The following is a 23,373-nucleotide window of genomic DNA, read 5'->3' as shown; positions in this document are numbered from 1 at the left end:
CCATTGTGAAGTATCACTTTAACTATAAAAAAGAAAGATTACCTTATGGTTATGTTGTTTGTAAAGCAGATTCTCTCTTGAGATGTACTTGAGTGAGAGCTTTATATTTTTTCCCAAGCCATTGAGAAGTTTTATTTTTTTTCTATCAGAAGACTTACAGTTCACAACAAATGATTAAAAGTATCAGTCCAAGCTGGGAATGAAAAGACTTCTGTTCCTCAGGAATGAAGAGAAAATATATGAATCACTGGCACTTACATGACTGACATGACATAGATTTAATTCTAGGACTAGTTTTATTGTTTTAGATATTTCACACTAATTAATTCCCATTATATTCATTATTACTAAATCAATCTAAGAAGTGATGCTTTGTGTGAATTAAAAAGGCTCTTTCCATTAATGTTACATCTGAACATTATGTATGAGAGTCTTAGACTGAGCAAGTGACATTGAGTTCCCTTACTCAGAAGGAAAATAGCGGTGGAGGTCTCCCAAGGAAGCAGTGGTGTGAAAACATACTTTCAGAATTCATGGTCAGAACTTTGCAGCAAAATTTCTTTTCTTTTCTCCCTCCACCTCTTTTTCTTTTTTGAGTACAAGATTTTTCATGAGAGCAATATTACTGCAGAACAGATTTCCTTCATTGTTTTCTAGATTTCTTATTTTTTTTATTTTTCTGGGTTTAGTATCTTTTCTGTTTTATACTTTTCTTGAAAAAGTTCATTCTCTCCTTCTCCCTCACCCCACCTCCAATCTCACTGGGATCAGGAAAAGCACAAGATGAAGAAGAGCATATTGAGAGGTGTGGGAATGTCACTTTTGCAAAGATGAAAATAAACTAAGAAAATCTTTGTTTACAAAATAATATTGGCTCTACTGCTGTTATTTTCTCTTATTTTTTAATTCTACTAAAGGAAATTAATTAATTACTTGGGTACATTCTGGATTTGTTTAGTATGTTTATTTCCAAAGATTGTTCTGTGATACGGATAAATGGTGTTGCATACAATTAAATCAAGTTTCTCTCTGCAGGCATCACTACAGTATTGACCATGACAACTTTGAGTACCATTGCAAGAAAGTCATTACCCCGTGTCTCCTATGTCACCGCTATGGATTTGTTTGTGACTGTATGCTTTCTATTTGTCTTTGCTGCTCTGATGGAGTATGCCACACTCAACTACTACTCAAGTTGCCGGAAACCAAGCTGTACTAAGAAGAAAAAGTCGGTAAGATGGGAGCATTTAAATTTCTTTTCATATGCAGCTCAGAGAGCGGACAATCATTCAGTGATAGCCTGTAATGCCATGACAGTCCACTCCTCCAAGATTTTCCCAGTTTCCGGTGTGATCTGCCCTGAAAGCAGATGGAAGAGTTACCTGCAATAACAGTAGAAGCAGTTATGTGCCTTCTCAGTGAGGTCTGTTCCTAATAGAAGCAGCCTGCTGACCATGAAGCAGCAACCCTACCTACTTGTCTTTTGTCCTCCATTTACTGTGCTGGTAATCATAAAGGGTTCCCACTGAAACAGATTGCATAGCTTGTTATACAAATATATGCACATCAATATATATTCAATGCATTGCTATTTCATGGCTTAACAGGTCTAGAAATATTTATGAACTTCACAAACAGAATTTCCATGCCTCTACTGGGAACCAGCACTTTTTGTAGCCCTGTGCACAAAGGTACATGTTCAAAAAAAAAAAAAAGGAGGTCACTATACACGGCTGCATTTTTGGCCAAAAAACTACTTCCAAGTGTAATACCCAGAAACATACAAAAGCTGTTCATTTACAATCAATTAAAACAATCATGCAAGAAGAATTGCCTGGTATACTTCATAACTGACTATGAGAATGAGAGGGGGCAGTTTAACAGAGACAAAAACCTCAGTGTAAACACAGGGAAGGGGGTTCTCCTCTCAGGATCAGTGAACACATCTTATGTGTTCAAAATCAGTAATTGAAGATTTTGGATGCTATTGTACATAATGGAGGAAATAAGGACATTTGAAATCAGAAATCTAAGCCAAATAGGAAAAATGTGAAGGAGGAAGAGACAGAAGGCTAAATTTAGGGAATAATAGGTCATGAGATAAAAAGGGATTGAATGAAGTGCTATAGAAAATGATTGAATGAAGAACTAATGAAGGAAAAGCTGAAACAAATATGGTATTAGAAAAAGCTGAGAAAGCCACAGACTTAGTCAATGAAAACTCCATTAAACCTATAATAGCTTTTTGTAAAATGTGTTGCACACAAGAAGCAAGAGTGTTACCAAAGGAAAAGTATGAGACAATCAAATGAACTTGCTAATGATCAGACTAAAGTTGCCATCCTTTAGAAAGACTGAATTAGAAACTCATATCTTTGTTGGTAGGATGTATTTCCAGACAGGAATGAAGATGAGGGAAAGCATGCAGAATTGATTGGATTTAAATTAATACCTGAACAAATTCTCACTTAGTTATTGTTTGGTAGATAAACAAATGTAATGATTTGAGTAAAAATTTTAACTATATGGAAACTAGGTGCACATTCTGCTCAGCTTTCAAGTTTTCAAGTGTACAGATTATTATGCTGAATATACAGAACACAATTATGAAGTCTTTTATGAACAAATGCATTGGTTCAAGGAATGCTATTGAACTTAGATGCGTATGAAGCAATAAATATGTTTTCTTCTGAATAATTCTTTTGCTATCTTTCTTTAAGCTACCTGATGTAAGTTTTGGTCATGTGATGGTAAGTAAACTACATTATTCAGTGAGAGCATTGGGAGTATGAATGTGTGGTTGACATTTACTTGAACTAATTCCCGAGAAATCTGTATTGCTATGTTATGCTTTACCCTGACTTCACTATAAATATTGTTTTGCTTTTTTGGTAAAAGGTCAGTGTGTTTTCAGCTGTGGCAGAGGAACATAGCTGCCTCTTTCTATAAGAACTTACCAAGTGATTTGGGAGGGAGAAGGGTCAAGTGTAGAACACTGTGTGTTATTTTTACATCAGGAATTTTGTGTATCTGCTTTATATAACACTGCAGCTTCTTATTACATTTTATAAAAAAGTAATAAGCTCAAGTTATGCCATAAACTTATATGGAGTTTTAACTAAAATAGTTCATTTATGCATATATGCAAAATCTTTAGCAAGCTTGCAGCTGGATTTTCAAATAATTCAGGCACACAAGTTAAATACAGTTAGTTGTACTATATCTAGAAATGGAATATGTACAGCAGCAATAAAGTTGAAACAGAGCACAAAATAAGTGTCTGTAAGTTGTATGAAATCTGAAACTGGAATGTGTGCTGTAGTACATACAAATATAAAGCATACAGAAACATACAGAAGGTGAAGTTAATTAGCTGGTTGAATGTTATCAGATAAGAACAGAGTCAGAACTGAAACACTGTTTTCTGCATTTCTTGGTTGGGATATGATGAAGTTTATAATTTACAACTGCTAGCTCCATGTTACTAGCCTATCTTTTACAAATAATGTTATACAACTTCTTTTTTTAATTTGAGTTTTCTGATGTATTTGAAGACCTTGTACAGTTTTGAAAGTCTGCTCATTGAAAATTAATGTTTTCCAGAAATCATTGCATTTATACACTCTCTACTGATGTCATTCCTTTGACAGAGTTTTCTGAAAGATGAAGTTAAAAAGTCACATTGAATGGGTAGTGGCACTTTTTCCAATTAAAAATTATGAGGAAAAGATACACGATTAAAATTACATTAGGGTTTAACAGCCTAGGGTTTAACTAGTCAGTCTGATTTGTTTGGAAATTATCTCCAGCATTTTCAAGTTTCTTACTCACTCTTTTCTTTTTTTCATCATGACAGATATTGAACAGGGCCTTTTTTTTATACATAAACAACTTCTCTGTTCAAATTATAGCTTAAATTGCTAGAAGAAGCAGTGTCTCTGGCTCTTAAGACATCATTTTATCTTTTCCATCCTTGTAATGATGATACTTGAAAGATGAAATTTACTAATCTTAGTAAATCTGTGTTCAGGTAATCCCACCTCTTTTTTTTCCTCCCGGAGAACACATTTATATCTTGTCTGAAATAATGGTATTAAGCATGTTTAACACTGCATCTGAACTGCCTTGTCCAAGGTAGACCACCAGGGTGGGACTAGGATGATGCCCACTCTGCATGCACTACTCTCCTACCAACCTAGCTCAGCTGGATACCCAGAACACAGCGGGGACTATCCACCTTCTCCTGGTATCTTGTCACTTCAAGACACTTCCTAGCTGACAGAGATTCAAACAACCAGATTAGTCTCTCTGTATTATCAGGGCATTTATTTTATCTTCTGTCATGAGGAGATAGTTGATATAACAAAACAACAACAAAAATCCCAAGGCTACTGACAGACGAAAAAGTTTCCTTTGCAGAGCCAGAGCACTTATTTATCTTAATTTATCAAAATCTAACTTAGTCTTTCTTCTTTTTGACATAAATATTTTAGCCAGGCATGGAAAATTTCAACCCCTGAGTCGGAAATTTTCATAAGACTTGCAATAAATTTACAATATGTGACCCAGGGGTATAGCAGAATTCCACGTATACTCTAGTCATAATTTTTTTCTCCTCAAAGTGCTACAGCCAAAAAAAGATTGCTTGTGCAATAATCTTTTTCACCTGGCTCCTGCTTTTTATATGGCAGGGGTTGAACTTTCTAGAAGAAGAGGTGGAACTTGGTAGAAGCATGTAAAATAGAACTATGTAGGGTAGAACATGGGACAGGCTTAAACATATAAGGGAACATGGGACATTTAAGGAAACTACTGCATTGCAGCAGGATTTAACCAATGGGGAAACAGGATTTTAAGTAAATAGGGAACAATACAAAAATAGGGAAAATACAATAAACTCTCAAAATGGGGAAACCTGATGTCGCAACTATTATAAAACAGTCCAGAAAATGTCAAACAGAGGTTTCAGGAACTTCATCTCCATCTTCCACTCTCAAGTTATCTCTCCATTTCTGATAATCTCCCTCAGACTCATCTCGCACATGGCAACACATTGTAAGACTCTGAAATCATCCACCCGGAACTTTACAAATGAGAGAGAGGACCATAAGGGTGTAATTTCTGTCATCTAATCTGAGAGATTCAGTTATTCACAACAATTTGCAATAATTTGCTCCTAAACTTCAATCTCCTTGCAGTCCATAGCAAAATGCACCTGAGAGATTTTGATTCCATAGGGCAGTTGTTCAGACATAGTTATCTATGTTGATGCCAACACATAAGCAGAGAGGTGCCAGATCAAGTTCTTAGCTCAGGGACCAGGATTTTTAGTGAGATGGGTAATATTACCATGTGCCAAACCCAAAGAAAGAAAATGAAGTCAATAGAAAAATAAAAATTTCCACTGAGGCACGTCAGTCATATCATCGATGTTTTTCATAGCTGGCATGAAAATTTTCAGATACATACAAAGACTGTCAACAAGAAATGTTGAGTACTTTGTATAATAAGTGTGGAGGCAAGGACCTAGAGCATCCTCCTGAATGCAAGCAAGTGTGGCTTCTTAGTGCATAGCCAGCATGCTCCTGCAGGCAAAGCTCGGCACAGTCACAGAGGGAGGAAGGGCCCCTTAGGTAGAGAAAACTGTGCTGACAGGGCTGGTGTCTGCTTTGTCAGGGCAGTGCAGACAGGCAGCAAAGCTGATGGGACCTTTTCTAGTGATGTCAGCGGAGGAGGTGACATTTGTGAAGATGGAATGGATAGCTTAATGGGAAGGGAGACTATTGTGAGAAAGCATCCTTCCTGAAAAGAAAATTATGTGACAGAAAAGCTGACAAAGTGTAAATAGGGAGTACATTGAAGAAGGAGAGGTCTGTAGGAGCAAATGGTACTGTGAGGATGCATTATTAACAAAGTGTCTTGTTTCTGAGCATGGCTAGTGTGATAAGCACTAAAGGGACATGCCTAGGGATGACATTTTGAAATCCTGTACTGAAATGATCACTATTTGTTGCTGACTGTATCTGGTTTTATAAATCATGATAAAGTTAAGAGGCAGTGAATGCATCTATGCTAAGTGAAGGTGATTTTATAATTAAATGGAGAAGGGGGATATTTCCTTATTTTTCAGAATCCATTCTTAAATGTAGTGGCTGCAAATGTTTAAAACAACTTGCAAATAATATTCTGACAGGTAAGTGAACTCATAAGTGTGAAGAAAATTATTACTGGAAAATATATTCTTAAGTTACCCAAGTAGGAAATACACCTAGAATTATTTAACTTGCCACTCCACAATATCTTTACAGAAATTCATCTGAAAAGGCATCTTTTGAGGGAAAGAAAGATGCTCCTTAAATCTAGAATTCTTAAATATTGACCACTTATTCTCAGCTCCTGTGAGTTTTCCTGTGATTATTAATTTGATCTTCATCATCCATGAAAGCTTATCAAACTGTTGTGGGTTTTTTTGTCTCTTCAGAATTATTCTGTACTTGATATGAGACCACCAGCTACGGTCATCACATTGAACAATGCCATGTATTGGCAAGAATTTGAAGATGCCTGTGTCTATGAATGTCTGGATGGGAAAGACTGTCAGAGCTTTTTCTGTTGTTATGAAGAGTGCAAATCAGGCTCATGGAGGAGAGGACGAATTCACATAGACATCTTAGAACTGGACTCTTACTCCAGGGTCTTTTTTCCTACATCCTTCCTGCTGTTTAACCTGGTCTACTGGGTTGGATACCTCTATCTTTAAATGTTGCCTGTAGCGATGAAGACTGCTGTGTTTTCTCACTGTGGATGGATGGTGAAAGTGCAGACAAAGTGAAGGACACGGTCAGTTTCATCTCAAATTATAAAGACCACATTAACCTTCACCTTCTTCATCACCATCACAGAGCCTGATGAATAATTTTAGTATGTATCTTCCTGAAAAGGAAAAACATGGAAGAATTCTCTCCTAACTGCTATTCGTTTTAAGGAAAAAATTCTTACAAAATTCAGCTGAATTTGTAGTGTAAGTGATGTTTATGAACAATTATTGTATATTAGAATCTCTACTATTCTGCCTTGGCATAGCAGCTATTCACAATTCAGGCAAAGATTAAATGTCATTTTTATTTTTCATTCCCATACTTTCTTCAAAATGCTGTCATATCTCTGAGGCTCAGAGCAATGTACACTGGCATTGGCAAATAAGCCAAAGTCAACAAAACTCATTTTTATTTAAATTTACTTGAGCTTTATCCCACAAGTTTAGGGAAATATTTCATTAGTGATCTCCTTGATACAGAGTAATCACCAAAAGACAGTAGAGAAATGTCTCTGGTGGGATCAAAACATGAACGTTACTTTCTGCAAAGGTCTGGGATTTGTGGAATTAGCCACTTACCTACATATATTGATTTTAACCTAAAGGTGAAAAGGCAGAGTGATAAGAAAGCTATTATTTTGATATAAATAACACTTGCCTATCTCTGAGGCAGCTGTAGGAATAACTTCTACAGTTTTTCAAGCTTTTAACTGTCTTTTTTATGACTGGTTAAACATAGGATCGTCACTGATTTCTAAAGTACTCTACTTGAAGCAGGACAAGATTCCTGCTTGTTTGTGTCATTGTAGCAGGTCACATTTGATGTGTTATATATATGTATATATATAATAGCACCAGGAATATGTGACTTTCTTTGGATTTCAATTTACTAAAAAGTGCACCCATGCATTCTTATTTTTTCTCTCAAAGTTGTTTTACAAAACTGAAAAGTGCGTGCCAAAGGATTTTTTTTGTTTATTTAATAAAGTTAAACACTGCAGTATTTACTCATGGCAGTTGTTCCCTGGGCCTGAGATGAAGACTGAATACCTTTGACTTGAATAGTGCATTACAGGAACTCAATTGTAACACTTGGATTAAACATGGAATAGTTACCATGCATAGAAAGAAGTTGCTTTCATTCTTCTCCTAAATTTTCAACTATATTTTACTGTAAAAAGCAATTTTGTATTTTTCAAGCTTTTGACCATTAAATTCTTGTTACCCATTCTTTCAAAAACTAGTTTTACAGTGTTAAGCTAGATGACATCTTTCACAGACTGTCTATGTAATTGTTATTAAGCAAACAAAACAGATTCAGAATTAAATAGAAATAGCTTTTCACTACTTTTGGATGACAAGTGGTTACAAAAGATTGAGATTGAAACATGCCTAAAACCATAATTCTATTTCTTTTTTCTCCTGGAGAAATTTTTTTTTATAATTATCAAAAAATGTCTGTCTCTTCCACACAGTATTTGATAAAAAAATGAATGGTGGATGTGATTGAAGAGGAGTTCCTTTTTTTCCTCATAAGCAAAATCCTGCAAACAAGCAAAAGCTAATGCAGTGGTAATTCTAAGGGAACAGAAATGCTTTCATGTTCTTTAAAACATCACTGTCTGTCATTGCTGTTGCTCTGTTCGTCCACTGAGTTTTTAATTGAAAAAAGTCTAACACAAAAGTTAACTATGGTTACTCAAAATCTTCTGGTTTTCACTTGTCTGAAATATCAGAGACATAGCTGGGTTTAGGCTAGGGAGGGGGATCACTTCTGTAAGGACTGACAAAATTCATATTAGAAGCACAGAGAAGAAATATTTGGAGGCAGGATCTAAACCTTATTTTTAAAAAAATCTGCCCATTCAGATGTCTTCTAAGCCAATGATAACCTCCTTGTTTCAAAACATATGTTGAAGATTTTGCTAACTCTCATTAGCAAATTACTCTGTAAAATCTATTGCTCTATAAACCTCTGTGTTCTGCATTTGGAAGTATGGATTTTATTTAAGAATGACAGTGATATTTTAAGCCATGCAAGAAGATGATTGGAGTTGAATATACTGATCTCTAATTATGAATTAATCTACTCTAATAGTCACCTTCAGCCATATTTTGAAAGAATATTAGAAATATTCCAAGCCTAAATAAAAAAATAGAAAGAGTTTTCCTTTAGGGAGCTGATCCTGTAAGCCCTCTGCACAATCAATTGTTTTTGGTGTTAGCATTGAGAAAAATGACACAAAATAAGGTGCCTTCCAGCATTAGATCTTGGACAGTTAAAGTGAGGTTTATTTAACAATTACATATTTGAGTGAATGCCCCAAAAGTAAGTGTGTAAGTGGACTCTTCCCATTTTAGATGATAAGCATATGTTTTTCTTACACTTCTGCTCATGGCTGCCCATGAGTGCTACTGAAAGCACGTTGGAAGACTGATTCTGCTAAGTCCAGTCATGTTGCCTCTGTTTTCTGAGTTTTCATAAACAGAAGTTGGAAGCATATAATTCCACTTTTTTTCCACTGTCCTGACAAGAAAGAATCTGCAGACACTTCTGGCTTCTGCTCTTGTACTGAAAGTAGGAGATATATTTTACTGTGTAATTTCTTCTACTTTGGGGTTATGTGCAAAAAATTGATTTATATGCAAGCTGGGTGGCTGCAGGCTGGCAGGTTCCTGAATGCATTCCTCTGCTCATTCCTAGTTACTTGGTTTACTCTCACTGCCTTACTGCTCTGTGTTTTGACAGCCACTAATAAACCTTAGAGGTCAGGGAAGACAATCTTTCTAGGCTCTGAATCTTTCAAAATGCAAGTATTCTAGAGACCTAGATAATGTGGTCTGCATATATCTATATGCTATATCCTTCTCTAGCAGTAAGAATGTCCTCATTAACCTTCAGGTATTCTTTTGCTTCTTTCACAAATTGAAAAAACCCCAAACATTTTTCTGCACTGTCCCATATGAAATGCAATAACTGCATTTTAGAACATTTTCTTAGTGCATAATTTTGTATTCAAGACTTGCATTTACTCAACTACTTTTTTTGTTGTTGTTTACTTCTTATTTTTATCCTTCCAAGGAAGGAAATGGAGGAAGGCAAAAACAAATGAGCAGTGAAATGAACGCATTTGGATATATATGTAAAATCACAAACCCAAGTATCTTCACATTACAGTCCTTCCTTGTTGAAGTTACAGAAAAGATTGTGAGGATTTTTTTTCCCAGTAGGAACTAAAGTCAATCCTCTTATTCTCCCCCTTCAATTAAAAGTTGTTGGACAGTATTTTCCTGCATTGAGGGCAGCATTTTCAAGGCAATTAAGAATGTATAAAGATACTGGTCTGCTTAATTCAATCTTCACAGTTCTTCTGGCCCTTTTACTAGCATACTAACAGCTCTATCTTTTATTCTCCCCAGAATAAGGGTATAAAAACTTGTAGCCAGTTTATGCTGTCTCCCTGTCCAGCAGTAATGTGGAACTGAAGTGCACCACACACCATGAAATTTTAATGTAACTTTCTAGTCAAGAAATACAGATGCAGTTTAAAACATAGGCACTTTGGTAACCTTTCTTCTCTTTCAGATGCTAATGTTCTACTTAATCAACTCTTAACTGTATATTGGTATGTTGTGCATACCAATAAAAATGATAAAAATTACAATACCCAGAATTGTCTTCATGGAGACGGTGATGAGTCGTGAAGCTAAAAAAAGAGAAATAAATTATTTTTTATTGCTGTGCAGTTCTTATCTGTCACAGTCCTTTTATTCAAATCAATTCACAGCTAATTCCAAATCATCCACCTGGAGGTTTGTACATTCATCAGCTGGAACAGCAATGACACATGAGCCTTTAGTTGATAGCAAATTATATTTTTGGAACTCGAGGTATCCTGCCAAATAACTCAGATAGCTATCTCAAACACTTCTGCAGCCTTAATGTGTCTCAGTGTCTAGCATCTCATGTTGCTGCATGAATTTATCACAGCTCACCTTACTTGGTCATTCCATGAAAGGAAGATTGTTTGCCTCCTTTTAACACCAATTTTTTCCATACATCTAGAAAAATTACGGTCCTGCCCACACACCAAGCAATCAGGTGCAAGGGAACTCTAGAGCTGCTGACTTTGTGGGAAGGGAGACTCAATATTTTAAGATAGACAAATTTCATTAGCCTCACAGTCTGGAGGGTTGGTGTTACCTTCTAAGCTGTAAAACAAAGCACCCACTGAAAGCTGTGAAGGTTGTCCATAACAGACTGTACTCTTCCCATTGACTGCTCTTTCCCAGTTTTGATATAATACACTAAGAAAAGGCAAGCCATATCCCATAATCTTAGCTGCCTACACAATCAGATGATTTTTTTTCAAGGTATCTGCTTCTTCTTTCTCACAGTGAAATCTTTGTGCCTCTTACATCAGTGCCTTTATCATTTCTTAATATTAAAGGATATACTATTCCTCATCTGAGAGTTAGAAAGAGGGACAGTGACCTTACCGAAGTTCTTCTCGAGCACCACAGTGTGTGGCCAATATTCTAAACGTCTTCAACCTACGGACTGAGCATTTGCCTACTTTTTCTTTATTTTTCTAAGCAGTCTGTAGGTTTCTTATTTCCTAAATATTAGGAAAACTGCAGTAGGATTTCAGCAATTTAGAAGAATCTTTCCTTCTTCACTCAGCAACTTCGTTCCACCAAGAGATATAGAGCATAAACTCAAGGTTGATGTTTACTTCATCCATATAAGTTTCCAGAAGACTATTTAAAATAGAAATAAAGCAGACTATTCATTGGGAATGCAGTTCTACAGCTGAAAGGTGAGATTCTTTTTCCTTTAGATGTTTTTCTGAGTTAATTTTAGATCCTTCCTCCCTCCACCTGTACAAATGGCAAGCACAAAATTAGTTCAATTTACAGTTACATACTGAAAAAAAGTCTGGTTTCATTATTCTTATACTATATATTTTACATATAGTCTAGGAAAATTCATTATGAAGTTCAGTGCATCAGAGTTGGACATCTCTACTTTCTATCAAAATATGCATTTTGATCTTCTAATCATTTGTTATTTATGAAGGACAAGCAGAAGATGTGGTTATGTTTATTCATATGTCTAGGAGTAGGCTTTCTCAAGGACTGAACCAGGCAAATAAGGCACTGATACAGTCAGTTACTTGCCAGGTATTCTTGATCTAGGTAATGAATGGCACTAGTCAGAGAAGACACAACAGTCTCTTTGGTGTCATAAAAGCACTCATGTGACTTTACTTGGAGCCCTAAGACAGCCTGTAGAGCCTTTTATAGGGGAACCCAGGTGCTCTCCTTAGTGTTTAATACAGCACTTAATATTCTCCTAATGTCTTGCAGCCTGTGAAAGTGCTTGGGAGAGATGAAGCTGTCCTGACCCAATATATGCTAAAATACAATGAATGAGATACCCACAGTGAAGCAGATGATGGCTTGTTACTGAGACTGTGTTATGAGAACAAGTGTCAAAGAAAAGACCACTAGATCTAAGTCAAAACCTTACACATTAATGAAGACCATTGACCAGAACATGGGTTTAAGTTCAAATATTCTTACAAGCAAATAGGAAAAGCATTGGATCATATTCTGGAGGGCTTGATTATCCATTGATTGGCTTCAAAACTTAAGTAGACTGGATCTGTAACTTAAGTACTTAAAGTGAGATTTGTGATTTACATACTTAAAGTGAGGACTAAGAGAGGTAAATGATAAAAGGATGAAGTGAATAATATTGATGGCATATTTTTAAAAAAACTACTGACAAATGAGTATGGAACGGATCATGCTATTGAATCCATCCCATGCTTACAGACCACCTGGGATTCTTAAAATGAGAGTGACAACTGAACTCATGGAAAGCTCATAAAATAATTCCATCTGACAGTATTACACGAGCAACCCAGGGATGTATGCCTCTGCCAGACAGGGTGCTCCAAAGGAAAAAAATTCAGAATAAGCTTCCACAAAACAGTGTTCAACTGAACAACAGTCGGAAACCTTGTGCAGAGGGATTACAGTATCAGTCTGCCATATTCTCTTTTGCAGTCATTAAGGAGTCCCGTGACTTTATTGTTATCCACCCTCACATGCAATACCGACCTTAAATCATGGACCAACCTGTGACTGTCACAAGCTGGAACACTAGCCTGGAGGGAATCTGAGACCAGTTTGTGGCTATCACAGGCTGCCATCAAACCCCTCATAAAATCCTGTTCTAAACTCTCAGTATACTGCTCTCAAAACATTTTTTCTCACCATGACAACACATGAATTTTTTTTTAGAGTGCAGTTTTAGGAATCACATAAATACTGCCAACTATGTGCCAAATTGAACTTTCTTATAGAACACAGACAAAATTTTAGATTTCTAATTATCTTTCCTTCCTAAGTTTTTCTTAGGGGTGTGTGATTTCGTTGCTAGCAGTGCAGTTTGTGATGTCATAGTGAAATGAAAGTACAATTATGTGCCCAATGTGCCTTGAATAATACAGGTAGCACTAGCACCAGTATGTCATTCTAAGTTAGATAGCCATCCTAGTGATCCCCCAGACTGATTTAATCAGAAAAGTCAAACACCCATGTGCTTCATTTCCTCAAGTTCACAGATGACTTTCCCTTCTTGATCACATCCATTCCAGTTTACTTTGTGTTAAGGAGTAGGGCTGTGCGTCTAGAATACTATTTATATTCGTATTTTGATCCCAACATTTGTATTTCTGGATACAAATAAATACACATTATCAGAAAATGCAAGTATTGCGTGCATGTATTGGTGGTTGTATTTTCTTATAGAAGTTGAGGTCTTAAGAAAACAGAAATAGATATCTGAATATTTGCTTAAGAGAAAAGGCGCAGTGTGTTACCTTTCCAATAGGGTATTCTTGAAAGGAATTTCAGGAGTCCTCAAAAGTATTTTCAACAGTGAGCATGAGCTCACTGAACTCAAAGATTTGAGACTGCAGTTTATCCATGGGGCTAACATAAAATGGGAAGAATAACCTACAGAATCCAAACGGAAATCCAGAAATAAGCTGTGTCTTTTGCATAAACTGCTTGTATGCAAAGAATCTGCAATTTAAAACTTGTAATCAAATTTGGTTTCAAAACTTTCCCAATCCCAACTTTTTCAGTACACAATGAAATTTCCTGGTAAAACTATAGTCTGTATTTTCACAAGACTGTCTTCTTGATTTAGCTCTTTGAATGCAATTTAATTCCTGCCTCTGTACATTCATGAACACAGAATTGTCAGTCTCAACCCACTATGACTGTGAAATGCCTACTTCATTTCAGGATTCCAGTCCATAGTAACACTGGAGGTGACATCTGGGCCACAGACAATGCAGAAACTTCCCAGATTTCTCATGTTCCAACATATTTTCTTATCTGAGTTTGTAATATTTTCTGTATGTTCCTAACAATAAGGTATGTTTTCCCAAAAGACATTTTATTTCACAAAACCCAATTACTAGTACTGACTTGTCTACTCAAAAATAAACATAGATTATGGACTTCCCTAACAGCAGCTGACATTTGTTATAACAGTGCTAGAAATGCAGTAACCAAGTAGATGTGATTATGCCTCACTCCCCAGGATAACTAGTAAGCATAATCGTTGCCATGACTATTTTCCTTCTACACATTAGTCATTAACAGATGCCATTGTCACAGTGTGAACACAATGCCAGCTCTTCTCCCTTGCAAAACTTGGCCTGGAACACCAGCTATATTCTTGCAATTCATTCACATCAGCCCTTCCAGAGGTTTAAGGTGCTCATCCTGCCAAATTCAGAAGGCTGTGACACATCTTCCAATTTAATAACATTTCCTGCCCGCTAGGCTTGACTGCGCAATAAAGTATGATGATGAATCGTGCCAATAAGTTCTGCCTTTCTATGTTACCCTCTGTCTCACCACCACAAATCTAGTTAAGAACTGAATTACTGCTTGACAGTTTCAGTTAAAGTAAACTCAGTTTTTGAAATGGAAAATGAGCAAAGCTGAACATCAGGGAGCTATCCAGAAAATAAGGAATAAATGGAATAGACATTTTCCTACTGACTGATGTTAGAAGACCACTGTCACTTAATAGCCATAGCTAAAAAAACTCACATTTTTAAAGTTGGTTTATACATGGGAAGCACCAGTGTTAGCAATGTGAAATACTTGATATATGCTAAAGCTTCACATGCAGCAATGGGTGCCAGGATTTCTTTTTATTTATTAGCTTGCATGTTTTCTTATTTTTGTTGTAATTTAAATTCCTGTAGAATGTAACAGAACTGGTCTTAAAAAAAGAATTTTTCATGTAAAGTAAAATCTGGGCCAATGGGAATTTCAACATCCTCTAGTTTTGGGCAACCAATGCATATCATAGACATACATTTTTACATCCTATAGTGTCTTTAGATTCTAGATTGTCAGAAGATAGACCATATTTATAGAGCAAGTCTTAGTAACAGTGTCACAGATCATGACAGAGCTGAAAAGATACCCCTTGATAAGGTGCAGCTAGTCTTCTGCTATCTTGCTGTTGTCAAGCAGGAGTCAAAGGTCCACCAGACGATAAAAATAAGGCAAATCAAGAAAAAACCAAACTTTAACCCTTCTTAGGTAAACAAAGAAGTTCTTGCTATCCTGTGTGGGATTTTTTACATGCAACATCCACTTTTTTCCCTCCATACCTAAATAGCACTGCTTAAGTCAGGTTAGAACATTGCTGTTAGGTACTGTCACAGCAGTGAGGGCACTGAAGCCTGTGCCACCCCTGGTGCCATGGTCCTGCATGTGTAAGGACCAGGAGGGAAAACAACATTGAGCATTGAGTCCTTTAGAGCTTAGTGTGATGGTCACCTAAAATACATGAAGGAGAAGACCTTAAAACACACAGGAGTGGCGGTTGTGACAGTTCATCCATAAGGCATCCTCAGTGAAAGCAACCATAAATACATTAATGAATGATTAGATTTTATCAGAAAATATGAGATTTTAATACATTTTAACTGTAGGTCAAGGCACTACAGAACCGAGGAGAAACCAAATTGACAAAGTTCATATTCAGTCAAAATTTTGCACCTCCCAAAGCCCAAGACATTCTGTTTCCAATATTTTTTACTAAAAAATACTGTTGTTTTAAAGATACTCATGCATTTTCTACTAGAGAAAAGTTGGTAAATATCAGGTCAAATGCTTTGACCATTTTTTTTTGATAGAACTGTCCACTCAAAGCAATGACAACTATAAAAGTTAAATGCAAAATTCCCATTGACTCTCCTTCTTTCTACTGTCCATGTTAACTGAACTATAAATGAGAGCTGTAATGCTTCTTAATTGATTATGCAGAGAATCTATCTCAGAATCACTCATAGGATTCATACTACATGTATGCTGTCATTAGTACACATTGACAGGACAATTAACAACTGAGTATCTTCAAATTCAGTGAACTATAAACCACCTCATGGTCTACTCCTAGCACTTATGCTGAGGATTAAACAGGGAGAAACCTCATGGAGTTCAGTAAGAGAGCAGACAAACCCCATGCTTCAACACAGGTTGGTAATCAGCCCGCGGAGCAACACGAGAACCCGGTGGGGAGTGCAGCAATTGCCAGGCTGAATGCAGGGTAACAATGTGTTCTTATCACAGCTCATGCAACTCTATGATGGGCTGTGCTATGGCTGTACTCCGCAGATCAAAGGAATCTATTATTGCCCCCTGCTCAGCACTGGTGAGTATAGGGCAGTGATAAATACACTGGGTTTGGCAAGTCCACCTTACCCACAAGGTCAAGGGAGATGCTGGGAAACCAGAGGGAACCTGTTAGACAGCTCCTAAGATGGTCAGGGGCCCAGAGCAGATGTACTGTGAGAAGCTGAGGAAACAGAGCTGAGGCTAAGGGATGTTCAACTTGCAAACTACAACTACTTGAAACAGTAACAAAGACATTGAAGCCACACTCTCAGCATTGCTGTAACATAGCAGGGGTCACATTAGGGGGCCGAGGTTGGAGATGCGGAACAGTTTTTTCACTTTGCAGTATTGCAGGAAAGGGGTTGTCTGGGAAAGCTGTGGGAGCTTCCTCCAGAGAGACTTTCAAGACCTGGCTGGATAGAGCCTGGCCTAATATTGGTGGTAGTCCCCTTCAAGCATGAAGTTGAACTAGATGACCTCAAAAAAACCCCCACATTCTAATCAACATATATGGATTTTTAATGTATGCTGCTGCCCCAGTTTTGTCAAATTAAAGAGTAATGTTTATTATGCAGCTTCTTAAAAGAAGCACCTGATACCATCTCAATCTTATTTTCTCCTTGTAAATTTGCAAATTATACTATTTCTATATTGTGTTGTACAAAGGAAAAACCCTAGCTGCTTTTATTGGCAACCTACAGGCTACATCTACACAAATCCAGACTGCAATAGGCAAAAGTATTAACCTTGAACATTGAAATGCATGAATGAGTAACAAGTTAAGTGTTACAGAGGTTCTAGGTGTGGTTCACTGTGTCAATAATGTGGGAAGATACTTCGGTGTATGAAAAAACAAACTAAAACCCAACATCTCTCACAAAAAATTAGTGTAATTTCTAGCCCTTACGGTAATGTAGGGTGTACTAGATCTTCCAAAGTCATTTCATCAACTAGTGTACAACAGATATTTTTTTTTAACCTCTTTTTATGTTACATATACAAATAAAAATAAAATAACCTCTATCTGCCTATGTTTTGCAACTAATGTGGTTGCATTTATATCCAAAAGGGTGGAAAAATGGGTTCTCTACAAAGTTCTTGTACGTGCCTTCCCTTCTGACCATGTACAATACCAGCAATTCACAAGTGGGAGACTGTATGGGTAGATGAACATAAAAACTTAGCAGGAGGTTAAGGCATTGAATTAATGAGCACATTTCTAGCACATATCTTTGGTTCAAAGGTTGCCACTGTACCTGTGTTGTGTGTGTAGACACATTTGCTTAATAGAGGCATTGAACTCACTAGTTCTACATGTGTGAAACAAAGTTAGATTGAAACTGATGACTATATGAAGACGGTTCCAGTACAAGTATTAACTACACACATTTGTGGATAAACCTACTGAAACAGCCACACTTAGCTTTATGCAAATTAGATCACAGTGCCATCTGCTTTGCAGCTGATTCTAGGAAGGGGTTGGTTTACACAGTTCACTGCAGAGGTACTGGAAATATCAGGGAGGAAGGTTTTTGGCAGTAGGACATCATCACATGGCCCTGTGTCTCAGGTGAGGCAGTGAATGGTGGCTTCTGCACAAATAGGCTGGAGCAGAATATGTCCTAAGGGGAGTTTAATTCACAGCATGGGTTCATCTACACTGAGTCTATTTAAGATGCTGAAATGCAGCTCAGTCACACAGTGCATTCCAGTGCTTACACAAGACAACACTCCCAGAAAAGCAAAAGCCAGGAAGAACTCAATCTATAGGCAGTAGGCACTTGGGTGATCTGTGAAGTGCTGTATGCCTTCCATGTCTCCATGCAGGACAGGAGACTGCTGCTTGCTGCAGCACTATGTAGGCAACTGGGTGTGCATTTCTCCCACACTGCCCTGTACCAGGTAAAGACAGCAATGCACCACAGGCAGAAAGCAGGGCCTGCAGGTTTATACATGTTGCGTATATAAGACATTGATAATTCTGGGAGGTAATCTACATATTCACTTTGGCTCCCTATTCTATAGTCCCACAGGTATTATTATCACTTCAGCCCTCCCGCATCAAAAATTGAAACACCATAACTTTTTACATGTGTGAGAGGAGATCTGTAAGAACAGGAAAAGAAAGGACCCTTCCAAGCAATGTGTTGCAGTTACCTATCCAGGAAAAAAAATCACTATTTCTACATTGCAAGATCCCAGTCAAATCAAATCTTAAAGGAAAAAAAAAATCACAACACAAAATGAAGTTCATCTGTCCAATTATAGGCATAAATATTATTGACTCTGTCACTGGACTTACTAATCTAAATTCTCTTTACAGCTGATGGAGAGGCACAGACAGTTCTGGAACACAAATAATCTTTTTTTGAAGTAGACCTCTGAAATTGGAATCATATAAACTACACTTAGACTATTTTTCACCATTTATAAAGGGAGTCTAATGGAGTCTAGCCCAGTCATAAACATTTACAATTAAGGAAGATTAATCCCACCTATGCTATCCCTTAAACATCAGAAACATGGAACACTGAGGAACACAGAACAAAAATAGCATAAGAAAGATATGTAAGCAACAGTGCAGCTACAAGGAGCAGAGTTAGATGTGGGGATTTCCCTGTTCTTTCCAGGACTAAGGGAAAAAAATACAGTATCTGCTATATTATATTGACACACTCTGCACCTGCAGTATCACAGTGTGGATGTGTACAAAGAGAGTTTTTGCTCTGCTAGCATGGAGTGGTACATGAGATCACTCACTGTGAAGGGAGCTCTGGGCTAAAGAGCTCTTTCTTCAGTTCAAGCCATCTGAAAAAAATCAGCTCAAATATTTCTAGATTTCACCACAACATGCAGCAGTTTAATACCCAAAGGTACCTATATAAAGAAGTATATGGCACAGTGGTCTCGAAAAGTCCTAGTCAGTTCCCTGTAACACAGGAATGAAGTGTCCCAACTTATTTTCCAGTTATGTTCTAAATGATCTCAAGCTTTTTCTACACAGATTGAGGATCAAAACAAGAAGGAAAATGAGATGATGTGGAACAGGAAATACCCATATTCTGAAGAAAATTCACAGCCTTGTGCTTTTGACGTTACTACTACTGGACTTGTAATGAGCTCTTCTGCATGAGGAACACTCCAGTAGGGTGAAGTGTTGCATATTATACAGCATACCTAAGTACATATGAGACCTCAGAGGAACAGCTTCACAGTTTCTGTCACTTTCCTATTGTCATTTTGAAGTTCCATCATCAATCATTTCATATTGTGCTCTGCTAAATGCTGTCATAAATGTTTTTTCTTCTATCAAGACTACCCTGAGCTATACAGTCACATTGAAGTGTTCCTGTCACAGTTATTTGTGTTAAAATAACTGCTAAGAATATAGACAAAGTAGGTTATGATGCAGTATTTTAAATATCTCATTGAAATATTGTTTGTGTATTACAAAAACACTAGCAGAAATATGCTGAGAACCTCGTGTATGGGTATGCAGCAGCATCCCTCTTGTCTGTTCTTCACTCATGCCATCAAGATCTTACATTTTTACCAAAATGAAGCTAAAGATCTTATTGCCACAAAATAATGATATACTGTCCCTGCGGCGTTAAACAGCGTGCGTTTCTCAAATCCCTGCATAGAGTCTCCCCTCCCATTGAATAACTAACCATCACATTTTTCCAGGAAGATATTCTCAGTGGATAACAGGGTATGTCTGTGTGTTGTGAATATACTGTCACATAAGAAAAACAATTATCGAGAAGTATGGAGTCAAAATGATCAGCACGCACAGCCACAAAACCTGTATTCTCACATCCATACGGTCTATAGCAAGAGATAAGCTATCCCTCCTTTCTGAGTTGCATTTTATCCTGTGTTTGGCACAATATGAAGAATAACTCCAAGCTGGTAGAGCCACATGAATGTGAATCCTAGCTGGAATGGTTTTTTGTACTTCTCTCACAGACCATCCAATAGTCTTTTGACAGACAGTGGCCTCCATTCACAAATTGGGATGTGTCCATTATCGGCATAACAGGGAGTATGGCTGCACTTCTGTCCGGACATAATTGCTGCAGAAATTTGTATGAGACAGACAATGAATGTTGCTTCTTAAATACTGGTTCAGTGTGACTCACCAGAGGCAACTTGCTGTTTCCATTAATCCTGTTAAAGCTTACTTGCCAAAAGGGTGAACCTGACATGCCTGTTCTCCAGCTCCAGTGTAACTGTTCCCTGACCTAGCTGCTGTAGAGCTGTTTTCTACTTTTGTTTGCCTCCTTTTCATAATATGAGAAGACCATGGCACTTAATTTGACAGTCCTCTGGAGCAAACAGAATAGAAGCTACATCCCTTTCTTTGGAAAATAGTAATACCCCTTGTTTAAGTAGTGGTCCTCTAGGATTAATTAAAATAGTTTTCAAGCATTTCCTAGAGGGATTAAATTTCCCTTCCCTTCCCTTCCCTTCCCTTCCCTACCCTTCTCTTCCCTTCCCATCATTACTATTTGTCCACTTGCTACATGAAATTAACCTAGTAGACAAAGGTGAGTGAGTGTAAGTAGTTGTTTCTGTGAGTTGACAGGTAGGTAGCAGCATCCGTGACGTGCTGCTTGGCTGAGACAAGAAAGATACCCAGGACTCCTACCCTTCTGCTTTGGTTCTCAAATGAAACTTGAACTACATGGTTAGAGCTATATGGAGCTTTTTCACTATTGTTCCTCGGGTCTATTAATGGTAAATACAAATCCAACACTTTAGTAATATCAAAATTCACTTGAAAAGAATATACTCGAAGACACAGTGGCTACTTCTCACATAAACCGTACAAAAACCGGAAGTACTTCCACACGTGGGAATATTTTTCAAACCAACACATGTACATTTAAGTGAGAATGTTTCTGGAAGTCAAGGGTTGTAACAGTATTGAGAGTGCCTCTCCATTCTCTTTGATAATTTCAGATTTTATTAGTCAATAGTGTAATTTCATTATGCTGTAAAGTATTGGACCCATTGTTCAGATGAAGTACTAAACTGAAAGGTGTTTTTCCTTCCTTCCTTGTTCTGAGACTATGAGGTTTTTAAATGTTACATTAAGACCAGAAAAATTATTCTAGCCCTGTCATTAATCCCACAGAACATTTAAATTATTGAAGTATTTTGCATATTAATAAGTATTTAAGTGTTTTTTTAGTGCTGCATACATTATTACTTAGTCATGCTTTATAACCCTGTTGTTTTAATATATAAAAAGAAAAAGAAAATATATGTAACAAAGGTTCATATTACATCTAAAAGCACATCACAGTTAATGACATAACAATATTACATATATTGCTTACCAGTAAGTTTCATCAGGTTTTTGTTAATTTTAAACACTTTGTTTTTTCATAGTGCTACATACTGAGATTGACTTACAAAACATCTATGTGCTTCAGTGTTCCCAGAACAGGAAGCACTTGCAGAAGGAGTTATCTGACATTTTTAAAAAAATTGTTACTTTTAACCTAACTCTGCAATAAAACCTCTCATACCTAGGGTGGGATTGCTCTCAGTTTCAGGTGGCTAAATCTTATCTAGAAATCTAACTCCCTTCATAATTAATGAAAATAAGTAAGAACAAGCTACTTTTAAAGGTTCTACTCTTTTGCATGGGTATAGCATACACATCCTTTGCTCACATGCAAGCACCCTGTACCAATATGGGCCTTGCCTCAGCTGCCTCAAGATAGGCACAATAGAACCTGTGTTATATCTGTCAGACCCAAGAAAACCCTAAATAACCCAGGGAGTCTCAAGTGACATTAGCTACGTATGTATGAGCAACATTCACATTGTAATGAAATGCCCTACCTTCTTCTGTCACCACATATAAGTGGAAACAAGACAACTAGAGCTAGATTCAGTGCCCAGAGAGTCCACGTTGCTGACAGACATGATGCAGGACATCAGAGATGCCTGTGTCCACTGAAGTAAAAGCTGCAATGAGTCATGTTGTTCTGCGGCATCTCCTATACCTCAGAAAAAACTTTTTTAGAGCTCTTGACTGAGACCATCAAGAGAAGCTAGTGATTTGGGCACAGTAAAGGGTTTCAGTTGCTATGCCCCAGTTTCACAGCGTGGCCTTTGTCCCTGAAAAGCAAAGCTGAAGGTACAGGCTTCTTGTAGGTTGGCCCACGTGCCATGGAGACCAACTCAGGCGCAAAAGCCTTTCCTAATTACCATATAAGGACCTTGACACCCAAGTCACTGTGTGAATAGTATTTCAAGTGGGCTTTTAGACCTCTCTATTATTCAATTACTTGTGGAATTGGGGCCATCACGCTGCAAACCTGTGAATTTAGCAAATTTTTTTTAACTTATCATACACAAAATGAAAATAATGCCATTTCCTTAACTCAAAAGCACTGCAAGAAATAGTACAATAAAAAGTGGGAGAAAATATGGTAACAAGGCTCTTCTAAGTAACACAGATGAAACCTGCTTTTGTTTCTTCTGGATGCTAAAGAAGTCCATACCATCACACATTTAATTCATCATGTTAACCAGAGACTGCAATAAAAGGAAGTTAAATCTAGCACTGTTTCTTTAGTCCTAAACAATCTGTGAACGTAATAACGTTTATTTGCAAACAAAAGTAATTTATATGGGGGAACTGGTAGACAGCTATTTAGATGTAAATGATTTTCAGACTTGAGCTGCATTGGTTTTGCTCTGTCATTCATTTAAACAAAAGTGTCCTATGCACTGTAAGTATCTTGAGACACACTTCAAACAATCTCACAGCACATGCAGTTCTTCCTCTAAAGTACTTGGATACAATGGAAATT

General features: G+C 37.1%; 1 protein-coding gene across 1 annotated transcript in view; it reads left to right on the top strand.

Annotated features, from left to right (window-relative positions):
- Nucleotides 1–12,555, top strand: part of GABRG3 (gamma-aminobutyric acid type A receptor subunit gamma3) — a 318,560-nt gene extending 306,005 nt beyond the window's left edge. The window contains exons 8-10 of the mRNA XM_051806917.1: nucleotides 1,036–1,232; nucleotides 2,721–2,750; nucleotides 6,482–12,555. Coding sequence (XP_051662877.1) covers nucleotides 1,036–1,232; nucleotides 2,721–2,750; nucleotides 6,482–6,760 — 506 coding nt within the window. The 3' untranslated portion in view covers nucleotides 6,761–12,555. The remainder of the gene's footprint in view (nucleotides 1–1,035; nucleotides 1,233–2,720; nucleotides 2,751–6,481) is intronic.
- Nucleotides 12,556–23,373: the final 10,818 nt, after the last annotated feature.

This window comes from Manacus candei, unplaced genomic scaffold (genome assembly GCF_025592945.1).
Source record: "Manacus candei isolate 608988 ecotype Guabito, Panama unplaced genomic scaffold, ASM2559294v1 h1tg000069l, whole genome shotgun sequence".
NCBI lineage: Eukaryota > Metazoa > Chordata > Aves > Passeriformes > Pipridae > Manacus > Manacus candei.
This window is presented reverse-complemented; position numbering and strand designations above follow the sequence as displayed.